The sequence below is a fragment of the Castanea sativa genome, chromosome 8 (assembly GCF_040712315.1).
Source record: "Castanea sativa cultivar Marrone di Chiusa Pesio chromosome 8, ASM4071231v1".
Taxonomy (NCBI): Eukaryota; Viridiplantae; Streptophyta; class Magnoliopsida; order Fagales; family Fagaceae; genus Castanea; species Castanea sativa.
Window position 1 is genome coordinate 55,940,993 of NC_134020.1, and position 14,179 is coordinate 55,955,171.

The window sequence follows — 14,179 nt, forward strand, 5'->3', positions numbered from 1 at the left end:
TTGGGTCATAAAATTCCAAACTCGCCAAACACAACCCGACCCACCCATATATTTAAAATATATTATATAATTAATAAATTTTTTAAAATAACTAGCTCTTCCTGTCCTATATAAAAGTCATTTAGTTTACAAAAACCCTATTAAATTATTATTGTTATTTAGTTATTAGTGTTGTTTGCCTTTAAGGAGTTTACATTGATACTAATCTTTAGATTTTTTTTAATATATTTATATTTATATTTTTTTCTAATCAATTGAATAATAATAATAATAAAAAATTTGTCCAACCCATGAATTCAATCTAATCTATGTAAGTTAGGTTAAGTTGAATTGGATTAGACTTATATAATAGGCTAGGTTGGATTTTTTTTGACCCACCATAATACGTTGGGTCAAAAAATCCCACCCAATCCATACACACTGTCAAAAGCGTCTTTGGGCTCATAGAAACTTAGCTGGCCCAATCCCCAGAAAGAAAAGCATACAAATACAACAAATACAAAACGCCACCGTCGAGACAGTCTGAAACTATTGTGCGACTCTTTTTTCATTTTTTGATTTTTCTGTTAAAAATCAAAATTGGGTGTGTAGAGAGAGAGAGAGAGAGAGAGTGAGAGTCAGAAAAAGATTGAACAATGTATTCGAGTTCGAATCACAGTAACGGCTACCACCCACATCAGCAACACGAAGACAATCGTTTCGGACAAACACACAGTCACAGCAAGGACCGAGTTCGCAGGTACACTCGTGGCGGCGCTACTAGTACTAATAGTAGGAGGGACTCTCATGGCCATGCTGGTCCTACCTCTTCCTCTGCCCTTAGGGTTTCTGACCACCCCCAGAAACCTGCTACTGATTTCGACATGGCTTACTTTCACTCTTACGCCCACGTTGGCATTCACGAAGAAATGATCAAGGTGTGTGTGTGTGTTTTTTTTTTGTAAGCTTTTCGGTTTTAGAAAATTTTAGCTTTTTGACTATTTGGGTTTTGTTTTATTGTGCAATTTGGATGTGGGTTTGTGATTGTTTCTCTTTTTCTAGTATTGGGTTGTGAGAATTGCTAATGAAAATTTCACTTCTTTAGTGTGTTTTGATGTCAAGTAGTTGGGTGTTGGGAGCTAAGTGCTTAGATTTTGATGTGGACATTATGGAGGGAATGAAATTGTTGTACGTAACTCAATTGATAGCAACGTTTAATAGTAACTCCATTGGAGAGTTTATAGAGTCTTTGCCTTTTTGTACATACTATTTCATTCTAATTCTTTAGACTTATTGGTGTTCAGTGCACCTGAAGTAGTCTTTTGTCAATAGAATTATTATCTACCTGTTAAAAAAAAAAAAAAAGGAGTAAGGTGAAGGGTGAGTTCCTAGCTTCAAGATCCATTGGGTGTTTGTGTTACTTACCAATAAAATAAATAAGAAATTATATGTCGTAGTTTCAAATTTAGAATATCCCATTCACTTGGAAAATCTGCATATCTTTTTCATGCATATTTATGTGTATGATGAAGGCACGAAGTCTATGTCATTCTTTCTAGTGTTAAACTAACTATATGTTGGTATAGAATGATGTGATATCACTTAGGCATATCATTCATATATATATATATATATATTGTGTCAATATCCTTCTCTCTCTGTCTTTCTTATTGTATAAATATTAGAACAAAACAATTCCTCATAGAAGGAACTATGCACTATATTTGTTAAATTGAAACTGCTGTCCTTTTTTTGGGGGATGTGGGAGCATGTCATGACAACCTCTGAGTTCTTGCTATCAGTGGACTCTCCCTGAATGCATTTTTATTACTTTCTATCAGTGTTTTATTGTCTTTCTTTATACGTGAGGTTGCTTATTAAAGTATTTATAGAAGAAATAATTAGAGCCTTCAATTGTGGGGATTTTTGCTATGATCTATGGCTATCATTTCATTTTTTTTTGAACTATACAGGATCGTGTACGGACTGAAACTTATAGGACGGCAATCATGCAGCATCAGAGCGCTATTGCAGGCAAGGTAATGAAGTACTTGTAATCTCAGTTATGGATTGAAGTATAAAAAAAATTATGAAACGATTTGTGAATTCTTATGCAAAAGCATTTTTTATGCGTATGTGCGAGGACTCACACATTTGGCTTTATAAATTTTGATAAATTAGTTGATTTGATCCAATATTTTGGTAAGGTTTACAAATTTTATAATCTCAGAGTATCAAATACCTTAATAAATATATAGACTAACGTATTTTGGCCCTTAAAGTTTGGGTTGTTTTCATTTTGACCCTTTCGAGTTTTAAAATTTGGCTCTTCATGTTTGATCTGTTTTCATATTGGCCCGCTGTTAATTTAATCTAACCATTAAGTGTTACATAAGTGCGTCCATTAAGACACTTCACCCATATAATGCCAGGTGTCACCAAATTACTAATGGAAATGGATGGTAGGGCCAATATGAAAACAAGATCAAACATTAAGGTCTAAAATGAAGATTTTGCTAAAATGAAAACAGCCCCAAATTTTAAGGGCCAAAAGTGTTTTTTAGTCATGTTATATTATATTATATTTTACAAACATATATCTGCACATCATTTTGGTAAATGAATATACCACAATGGGCCATTATAATTTGAAAGTGTTTAGCCTGATACTCTGCATGGATTGAAAGTAAACACAGCTTATATGGTTCACTTTCAACTTCCTTAATGCATTCATGTTTACAGGTTGTAGTGGATGTTGGTTGTGGCACGGGCATTCTGTCAATATTTTGTGCCCAAGCTGGTGCAAAACGGGTAAGCTCTCTAGGAGTTAATTTGTTTTTTTGTTTTTGTTTTAGCTTGAATGCTTGGAATCAGTATATGTTAAATGTTTAAAATATGTTTAATGTACATCTGTATAATCATCAGCATTGTATGGTAAAATTAATATTTGATGTATGGAATTTTTTGTGTGAAAAAGAGTGTAATGTTATGTTTAGTAATTTCTGAAGTCAAAGTTTGAACAATTACGTGTATCTCAATAAACCAAGAAGAAAAAGAATGCAGTATGTTGAGCATTGCAAAATATCAGATGAATAATATCATAACATTTTCATGTCAATTATATTCCATGTTGTAATGTTTTGCCTCTAGTAGGCAGTTACTTCAACTAAAATGGATCGTCTTGTCCTTCAAAATATAAATTAATGCACAATAGGTATTCTTTAGTAGCAGGTGGAGGCTTGCCTAGATTTGTTAATGTGGAAAATCTGTTGGTGGCGATAATTGCTTCAAAATGATGTTTTATGGTGGACCTGCAATATTGAGACTATCACATGTACAGAATATTTGTTTGGACTGGTATGTCAATGAGCTTTAGTTTAGATTGCATCTTGTAAGAGCAAGGTGAACGTTAGATCATGAGTTCAAGACTCGTTGAGTGTGCATGTAACTTACAATAAAAAAAATTGTTGAGGTGGTGTTGCTGTTTTAACTTATAGTAGTAGCTATGTGTGATTTAATATTGCTTGCAGATCATTTCTTTCAAGTTTCAACTTCTCAGTTGCAGATTACCTAATATTTTTCTATTTTGCCTGTTTGGCTTTTTTGATGAAAATTCTAACATACGAGCATGGAGTTGTTTCCCTATTATTATCTCAATTGAGTTGTTAAGAAGATTTTGTCATTGCTTGAACTATATATATATTTTTAATTTTTAAATGAGTAGCACAACACAATAACAAAGTCTTGGTCCCAAATTTTTTTGGGGTTGGCTATTTTTTATGAGTAATAAGAAATTTTATTAGCAAGAGAAGAAGAAATTCTCTTATAAATATGGAGTGTACAAGAGAATCCCCTAAAGAATTACAAGATTAACCCGAACTCCCCTTTCCCCCCCACAAAAAAAAAAAAGTTGTCCATTTGTCCATTCTTTGCAAAGAATGCAAGAAAACATATTTGATTTCAATAGAAGACTTTGATTTTAATAGAAGACTTCTCAACACCATTAAAAGTATGATTTTTCCTCTCTTTCCAAATGTTCCGCATAAGGCAAAGAGGAGCTGCATTACATATGGGACTTTTTATGGCAATTGAATAACACTTTCCAACTGAATTAAACATCTATTACTTTCTTTATCATTTCTTGAACTGTCCTCTTGATTCATAAACATTAATTCTACATTTTTGTCTTGGCCATGGGGAAGTACTATATTGGTTCCTTATTTTGTAAAGACTTGAGTGATGCTCTTTTTCCCTTTTCTTTGGGTTGATGTTAATGATTGTTCATTTGTTTTCTTCTTAACTTACTTTCAGATCTTGTAATTTTGATATATAGAATTTTATGTGTATGAAATATTTAATTTGGTTTTTGTTGTTACCAGGTATATGCTGTTGATGCAAGTGAGATTGCATTGCAGGTATTTTTTTGGTAGTTCTAACTGTTTCATCTTGCTATTCTTATAACAATGCTCATTGTTCTGGCCTATATGTGGTTCATTTTGTTTGATTCATCTGGTCTCTATGGTCTATGTGCTCAACTTCATCTTACATTTTATAGAATCAGTTGAAATTATTCATGATTTGGTCAGTACAACAATGGGGATAAAGTTTCAATCCTTTTTTTATTTTATATTTTCATAAGTGATAATGTCAATGACATCAGGTGAAGGGGGAAAGATAAGTATGATTATGAATTGGTTAATTTATTGAATTCTTAAGATGTGGGTAGTATAGCATTAGTTCCTTCTTAACATATATGTTCTTTCTTTCCTCTTTTTTTTTTTTTTTGGGGGGGGGGGGGGGGGGTTGTTAGTCCTTTTCGCCTCTCTTTCATAAATATTTGTGATTTCAAACGGTGTGGATGCATAATGTCTTTCTATTATTTTTTCACATTTTTTATGCAATAAGCATCTAACTAAATAGTTTAATCTTTTGAGTTCGGACTGATCTCTTTCTCTTGTGAGCAGGCAAATGAAGTTGTGAAGGCTAATAATTTGTCTGATACTGTCATTGTATTGCATGGACGAGTTGAGGTAGGCTTTTTTAAATGCACTAATGTTTTTCCTATTCTCTGAAAGGGGTTTTGAGTTTTCATTATATTAGTTAATCATCTTATTAATAATTTTCCTGTGTACATTTTTTATTATTATATAAATGGCAAGTGTCTATGTTGTGTGTAGGTATTGATGCATTCTGAAAAAAAGCTGTAATTTGTAATTTTTTATAGGGGTCATAAACCATTAAATGTATGCTAGGTGTATGTTATTCTCATTTATACTTTCCACAAGTCGTGGTATTTTATCTCCTTTCCTGCTTGCCCAAACTAATCTGTTTTTGCAAGCTAGTACTTTAGATTTCATATGATTTCTGTGAACTCATATTATGATGTCTGCAGGATGTTGAAATAGATGAGGAGGTTGATGTAATAATTTCCGAATGGATGGGATACATGCTTCTCTATGAGGTGATTATAGAACTGTGCATGCTGGAGTTTTTTTTTTTTTGGGATCCAGAATCTAACCATGTGATCATAGAATGACAATTTTCTTACTTCTATTATTATGAGGAACTTGCTTATTATTGCAGAGTATGCTGGGAAGTGTGATCACTGCAAGAGATCGATGGCTAAAGCCTGGAGGTCTTATACTTCCTTCACATGCAACGGTATCTTCACCTTCTTGTCTTATAGTTAATATAGTCCTGTATTATTGAGGACATTTGTGACTCCTTCTGCATCCAATATTTATCCAATTGACAATCTAGTCTCTTTGGTTGGATTGTGGCCTTATTGACTTGTAGTTTGTTGAACTTGGCATTTAATAAAAAGCAATTTGCTTTTACGATCTTATTTCAATTTGTACTGCTTGCAGTTGTACATGGCACCAATTACGCACTCTGACAGATACAGTGAAAGCATTGATTTCTGGCGCAATGTTTATGGAATTGATAGTGAGTACACATCATTCTAACATGGCATTCTTAATCATTATTTTAACATGATAAATTTATGTTACAAGCTGGAGATTCGGTTATTTACTGTGTTCACACAGAGAATATCTTAGTGCCAATCAGTTGAATTTCTTTCGAGCAAAAAAAAAAAGCGATTTTGTGTTATATTTGCTCTGTTTCCATTGTTTATGGCATCTTTATATGAAGTAACACACAGACACACAGACACACACAGTTTATTCCATTGTCTAGCTACTTATTTGGAGCTTGTATGCCACCTTTCACCTCTATCATAGTCTAATACTTTACCAGTGTCTGGGGAGAATTGTTGTGCCCTAAATATTTCCTCTGTAGTAGAACGCATCAGGAATATTATTTAACCCTACCTAGATTTTAGTTGCAGCATTTATTGGGAAATCCTTCTGATTGAATGATCTAGATTTTAACTGTTTGTAATTGATAAAGTATTTTTGGGGTCTTAACTGAGACCTCAAGCACATCTTGTATTCTTAGATATGGTTTGGAAGTGGAGGTCTTCCATTCAACAATAAATGCATGGAGGATACTTGATGCTTGAAGGTTGAGGAAAAAATGTTGATTCTGATGTTCAGAATGGTAATTAGGCTTCGAAGATGTTCTTCAGCGTGGTTGAGGACCTAGTTGTAAAACTTTATTGTGTACCAAGGTCAGCTGTGCAAGGCAGCTCATGAAGTACAAAGCCCAGGAAGGCTGAATCTACTTCTAAGCTACAAATGGTCAAGACTCTTTTTTTTAATAGGTAAAAATGGTCAAGACTTTGATATGACATGAAACTGAAGGACTCACAATAAAGCTTGATTTGCCTTAGAATTAAAATTTTAGCTAAAGTTCTTTCTCTTGTTTTGTCATGTGAAGCAGATATGCAAGTAATTTTAAATATATAGGACTAAATTCTTAGTCAGGAGCCTGCTCAATAATTAGTTTACAACTGATGTTTAAATGGAACTTCACCTAGGAAGCATGGACATGGACACTAGTACGACACAGCAATACAAAAATTTCTAAAAAATTAGGACATGACACAGGGAACATGGGGATACATATATTAATTAATTATTAGATATTCTTTTATTTATATTTTTTAATATATTGTTAAGCATTTTTTTATATAGATAATGTAAGATATTTTATAATAAAAAATAGCCAACCCAAGTACACTGGAAATGTACTATAGTGGTAGAAATTAAGAACCCAGATTACAATGATCAACTAGAACAGGGAGGGACAGACAAGAACATGAAGGCAAAACTAAGCTCCATTCAAGGAGAGTACAAAAGAAAAAAGACTTTATATCAAGGATAGACCGTTCACAATTCTCGAAGCATCTAGCATTCCGTTCCTGCCATAAACACCGACACAAACCTCCTTAAATCTATATTTCTATGTGTTCCAAACTTTCCTTGCCAAGAAGCTAACAACTCAAGAACTTTATATGGCATAACTCAATGGATACCAAACAAACAAAAGACCATAGACCACATCTCATATGCTATAGGACAACAAAAAAGAAGATGATCCATTGATTCTGGACACCTTTTGCACATATAGCACTAATCTAGCACTACAATATGCCTAATCTGAAGATTATCTGGAGTTAAAATAAATGCTTAACAATCCGAATATATTGTTAAGCATTTATTTTTTATATAATGTTAAACATATATAAATTTAAGAGCAATAATGGATAATGCTATAACAAATCCAAAAACCAAAATACACCCCAGCCGTGTCCCATTATATATATTAAAAAGGGCTGGGACATGCTTGCAGCCATGTCCCAGAGGTGTCAGACACGGACACGGCAGCCTAAATGAGGTGTCCATGCTTCTTATTCACCCTATGACTAGCATCTTCTTAGCCCCTAAAAGGAATCTTCTTGGTTTCTATATATAAGGGGTGTACCTTAATGGCATTGAAACAAATTTTGGACCCAAATATTTTAGCTGATTTGGTTCATCAGTTGAGCTGCCTCAATTTTGTGGTGACATGCCATACTTTCTCAACCGGATATGCCCAGACATCTAGATTAAGAAGTGAGGCGTGCCTTATTTTTACTTTCTATGCTACCTTTTAGCTGTCTTTATCCATATTTTACCGTCAAACTACAGTCTATCTGTTGCTAACCTGTATACTCCCTCTAAGCCAACCTTGTTTGACATAATACATCTTTATTCCCATCTTAAAGAGGCTGTACTACCTCTTTTTGGTGGCTGACTTTAGTAGTTCTGTTACGGTTCTTTGAGGTCTTGATTGTCTTACACTGTACTAAAGCATGCATCTTGATTTCATACATTCTTTAGAGGGCATTTTGCTGATGGAAATTAGATAGTGAACGCTATTCACCATATATATTGCAACCACATGCCTTCCGGGCTCCCCACCTCCGAAAGGCTGCAAACATATACTTACTTGTAGGCAGTATCCTTTTTTGTTTGTGTCAAACTGTTGTCAAATAAAATTTCGTTGTACCAAGTTTTGTTAGCATCGTAAACGGCTTTATTATACAAATGGTGAATCTAGATTTCAATTGAAATACTTGCAATTATACATCATAAATTTCTCTCTGGAGACATTTTATAAATGGTTTTGAAGTTGTTTTTAACTGTTTCTTTCTCATAGGTAAGTATTTTTACTTTTTTAGTTATTTGTGATCTAGCAGTTATGATATTTTGTATTTGGATGCAGTGTCTGCCATGTTGCCACTAGCAAAACAGTGTGCATTTGAGGAGCCCTGCGTGGAGACAATAACGGGTGAGAACGTTTTGACATGGCCGCATGTGGTGAGTCCTCTTATCTTAGTTCCAGATTTCATTCATTTATGGTCTACTTTTTTAATCTTTGTACTGACATTTTTAGAAAAATAAGTTGTGTTATTTTAAATCAAATTAAACAATTTCATATATTTACATATCTACAAATTTATAATGTGAACTGCTTCTCTATCCTATGCGATACATTCCCAATATCAGTGCTGCTTGCAGTTGGAATCCATGTGCTGAAGTGATTACAAGATTAAAAAGTCATATGAAGTACAATAACTCATTCAAAATCAACATGGTCATTTGTTTATTAAATTCTAATGAACAGAATACCGGAGAAGACAAAAAGCATCAGGGTCTTACCTCCTTTTTTCAAATGACACTCCATTCTTGAGGTTTGTGATCCACGTAGTAGATACACCCTTACAACCACTTACATGCCATTACAAAGTGTGACAAAATATCCTTTTTCAAATTAAATTCCCATCTCAAGTAATGGTTACTTACCAGACTGGTTAGAGGACAAACAAATAAAGGATAAAAAATGTAGCCCTAAGGAACAGTGTCATTTAAAAAAAAAAAGGAGGTAAGTCCCTGATATTTCTCAAACTTCAAGGGAGTTTTTACTGATATACCCTTTCTCTTTTAGGAATCCATTAATTGATGTCTAAGATTGTTGTTGAGACTTGTATGCTCGAAATGAAGGTGTATTCGTCAATACAGACGTAAGATTTTATGTTCTATCTCCGCTCTGCCTTTTTGAATAATTTGGCATGAAAAACGCAATTGGAGTTTCATATGCAACTATGAAGGAATAAAGTGATATTATGACATTACTAAACTGCTCTCACATGGTTTGTTAAGCAAAGGCCAGAAAAGATATTTTGTCCATGAAAGTAGGAAGAGTGATAATTTTCGCATTTTTGGAGTATGTTAACAAGTACATATGCTTTGAAAAAGTTAGATTCCACACCCTCTCCCCCCCCCCCCCCCTCCCCCCTTTTCCCCTTCTCTTGGGATTTACATGAAGCTTTGAAAATTTATTTGTCCAACTGTTTACAGGTAAAGCATGTTGACTGTTATACAATTACAATTCATGAGCTAGAATCTGTCACAACTAGATATAAGTTCAAGTCAATGATGAGAGGTAATCTCTCTCTCTCTCTCTCTATGCACATTTATATATTAACATATTTTCATTTCTTACTTATCAAAAAAACATATTTTCAATTCTTTTGTCCCCAGTTCTCTAGCTTTTTTCTGCAACCTTACACTCGAAAGATCTGTAATCCGTTTCATCTTCATCATCCAGATAGAATCTGGCAGCTTTTTATGTTCAGTCTTCTTAACATCAGTTCTTTTTAGTGTGTTTTTATAATTGGAACCTTTGTGATTCCAGAAGTTATTATGCCTGTTAAGCACATTATTTCAGTCTGTTTTTACAATAGATTTCATTTCTGGAGCTTTCTGTACATCTTTTGTTACAGGTCATTTGTCTTTAATACTTTAAGTAGATATTTCTTGCCACTCTTGGTGGTTTTTCTTTATTTGATCCAAGTTTTCTTTGATTTCCAGCTCCACTGCATGGGTTTGCATTTTGGTTTGATGTTGAATTCAGTGGACCTGCTGTATCTCCCACCAATAATCACACACTATCATTGCTTGTTGATAATAATCCCATAGATGGTAGTCAGAGGAAGAAACGGGCAAATCCCAATGAAACATTGGTGCTGTCCACTGCACCCGAGGACCCTCCAACACATTGGCAACAGGTACTTATAATGCTTGCTTTTCTTTTCTAAACCATGTGGGCCTAATTCCATGTGTTGAATCACACATACATGCACATGTTTTCATCTCCAATGTTCTAGCTTATCCTATTTCATATTTGTAAGTAAAGGAATATATAAATTGTTTAGTTGGTTTTTATTGTCTCTAACGCAGTATAATTTTGCAAAGGTAAATATGACTCAAGGTGTCAGAAAGTGGAAAATGTGGCCAGTAATTATGTGGATTATATGTATTAGAGATACTTTATTATATCATATTATTTCAATGCAGATGGACAAAAGTCCAAGAGAGAAAAGTATGAGAGAAAGAAACACTAAACATTTCAAAGTTCTTTCTTTTTTTCTTCCTAAGACGCTAAATCTGAATTCGTAACAAAATGAAGACAATAAACTTGTTGAAAAGTTACATTCATAACTAGTTTTGAAAAAAGTTGCTTATTAGAAACCTCTTGTTTCTCTAAAGATATTGTTGGCACTGACAGAGTTTTCAGAATATCAGAGGCTCAGAGCCTAACAACAAGAAAAGCAAACTTTTCATTTTAAAGATCAAAAACATGAATAAATTTCTCAGAACATTATATTTTTCCAGAAAAGAAAAATTGTTCACTGTGGTTATATCTCATTCCTGCAATTCTTTAGTAATCATTTCCTTGCTGAAGAAGTTTTCTTTTGCTTGTTATATAATTGATACTGATTTGGTCAATACATCTAAATTATTAATTTTGCAGACAATGATATACTTTTATGACCCAATAGAGGTGGAGCAAGATCAACTGATTGAAGGCTCGGTAACACTATCACAGAGCAAAGAAAATGCTCGATTCATGAATATTCACCTTGAATATGCGTGAGTGATAGCACATACTTTTCTTAAGCTATTCTTCTCTTGTCCTTGGTCAAGCAAGAGATATCATATGTAATTTCTCATATTGATCTTTGCTCTTGCAGTTCGGGTGGCCGAGCCTTTGTAAAGGAGTCAGTCATGCGATAATCATCCTAGGGATTCTCCTCATTGTTATCTGTGTTGGGCTCCTTGGAGCAAATCCTTTTCAAGTAATTTCATGGCTCATCCTGGGACTGTCTTGCCTACATTTCTTAGCGAAGTTTGCTTCTCCAAACAAAACTCTTAAGGGTGAGGCTGTGGACACGAATTTCACCAACGTTAACCTAACAGAGTCTTCACGAAGATGAAATGATTCATTAACTAATTTAAATATAAGCATAGGTAAATTTTGACGTTATCCCTGCAGTTTGTTTTTTGACACTGTTGACTTAGTTTGCTCTTGAGGTTGTATTTTATTTTTATCTAAATGGATGTGAGTTACTAGATGAGTGTGTCATTCTATTCTCTCAGTTCAACAATATGTTCCTTGTGACACCATTTTTGAGGCTACAAGTGACTGATGTATTAATCAAATTGTTGTATTTGAAATTTCTCTTGATTTATATGGAACACGCTTGGATGTGTGTCATTTAAGTCTATTGTATCTGCAGTCATATGGAAGATTGATGATCCACAACACAACCCCCACCACCCCACCACACAACACCACCCACCCCCACCCCGCCCGCCCCCCCCCAAACACAACCCTTTTTCATCTCCTTTTCTTCCACTCCTTCAGATAGCACTTGCTGCCATTGAACTCGCTGCCTCATAAATCTCCCTTATTTATCCGAGCCAAGCCAACACTATGCTTGGAGTGTATTTTCCTTTGAATTCTTCTATCGGTTTTTCACTTTGTAAACAAATTGTCTTTATTGTTTATTTTACTGCACTTCACTCTAGTAGTTGTTTCTCTTTTTGGGGTATGCGGTTTTAACAACAAACCAATGGTCTAAACTTGTACTTTATATTGAGATGAACAATAATCATTTATAAACTAAATGAAAACTTCTGGTGGTCAATAGACTCAATACCTCAAGTGACATCAAGGTCACTCCTGCAATATGGACAAATTTCATTGGACTTGTCCAAGAACAAACTTTTATACATACGTGACAATAAAATTAGAAGTGAATCACCAAACTTTATTTGTCAGATGTCTACCTTCGAATCCTATACTTAAAACATAATTAAAAAAAAAAAACTAATCTCATCAATAATCAATTAGAAAGTTTCTTTCTATTTCTCTTAGTTTTAAAACAAAATACATTTATGATATTCCCACACCATCCAAAGGCCCAAAGCATGCTCCTTATTGGCTAGTACATGCTTGAACCACACAATAGGACACATGTAGTCCTCTTTGCCGTTGCAGCTCTCTCTCTCTTTCCTCCTGATGTCCTTCATACCATGCAGAGTCACCCATCATCCTGCGTATAAGCAATGGGATTGGGATATTTGTCCTTGTACAGCCAACAACATTCCTCGTATTATGAGAGGAGAATGTTGCTGAGCATCCTAGGGATCAAAATTTCATAAGGGAAATAGAGCAGAAAAGGATAGGGAGAAAAGAAAGAAAAGTGTACAAGAAAGATGTGTAAGAAAGAGTGTTTTCTAGAAAGAATATAGTCTTTACAAGGGGAAGGATATCAAATCCTTCATCCCACCGTGGTTTTTCACCCTGAATCTTGGGGTTTTCCATGTAACTCCTTTGTCATCCTTAATGTTTTTCTTTTTACTACCTTTTATCTCTTTTCCAATCCACAAAAATGTCATTTTTCACATATTATAAGAATGATGTTTAAATGTATTGTTAGGAATTAGAGGGGACAAAAACATTCACTTTTTCTAAATCTAACTTGCACGTATAGAGTCTTACAAAGAATATTCTTTATTCATTAATAGAAAAATTCTTGAAACATTGAACCAAAGAAACAAAAAGTCTATATTTTTTTTTGTTCTTATCTTGTGGCTTAAGAATATTTCAATTATATTTTCAAAGATTGCGTCATATGGAAGAACCTCATACTCTCTCGCATGAGGTCTCTTTTATATATATATATATATATATATATATATATATATATATATATATATATATTGAGTAAAGGAAATTAAATGATTATTTATATATATTATTTAAGAAAATATTTTTTATTTGTAATTATAATAATTGATTTAAAATATGACATTTTTCCTTATATGAGAAAATATTTATATTTATAATAATAATAATCATTGATTTAAAATGTTTAGTTGTTTTGACAACAATTGACTTAAAAGCCATAAAAAATTAAATATTTTTGAATTTACTAAAATTAGTCATAGCCATTAATATTTCTTAACTTCTTTTAGTTTTATTCTATATTTAACCAACATTGTAGTATTTATTCTATAAAATTAAAAATATTACTAATATGATAAATAAATATTTTTTTATATTAGTTATTTTAGGTAGTTCATTAGCTATATGAGAAAAAATTGATTAGAAATAAGATACTCTTGTGCAAAATTAGTTACTTTTGCAATAGTGGAAACAAGGTTCAACAAAAGTAAAAAAATTAATAACACACAATCAAGAATATAAAAACAATTGGTTTCAAAAAAGAATATATATACAATTGGTTTCAAAAAATAATATAAAAACAATTATATATATATAAAAGTTAATGAAGTTATACTTAGTGTAATTTTACAAAGCAATCTAACGGTTCAAAAAATAGTGTCTTAATTTTTTTGAGATAAATGATAGAACTATCTTAATTAATATAGCGTGTTTCAAT

The 14,179-nt window shown here is 33.1% G+C and overlaps 1 protein-coding gene across 1 annotated transcript; it reads left to right on the forward strand.

Moving 5' to 3' along the window:
• Positions 1-514: 514 nt before the first annotated feature.
• On the forward strand, positions 515-11,985 carry LOC142607361 (putative protein arginine N-methyltransferase 6). The gene is made up of 13 exons (XM_075778814.1): positions 515-917; positions 1,953-2,018; positions 2,722-2,790; positions 4,359-4,394; positions 4,944-5,009; positions 5,372-5,440; positions 5,563-5,640; positions 5,847-5,925; positions 8,650-8,744; positions 9,786-9,870; positions 10,299-10,495; positions 11,242-11,360; positions 11,462-11,985. The coding sequence occupies exons 1-13, from the start codon at positions 636-638 to the stop codon at positions 11,502-11,504; spliced, it is 1,284 nt and encodes a 427-aa protein (XP_075634929.1). The 5' UTR covers positions 515-635; the 3' UTR covers positions 11,505-11,985.
• Positions 11,986-14,179: the final 2,194 nt, after the last annotated feature.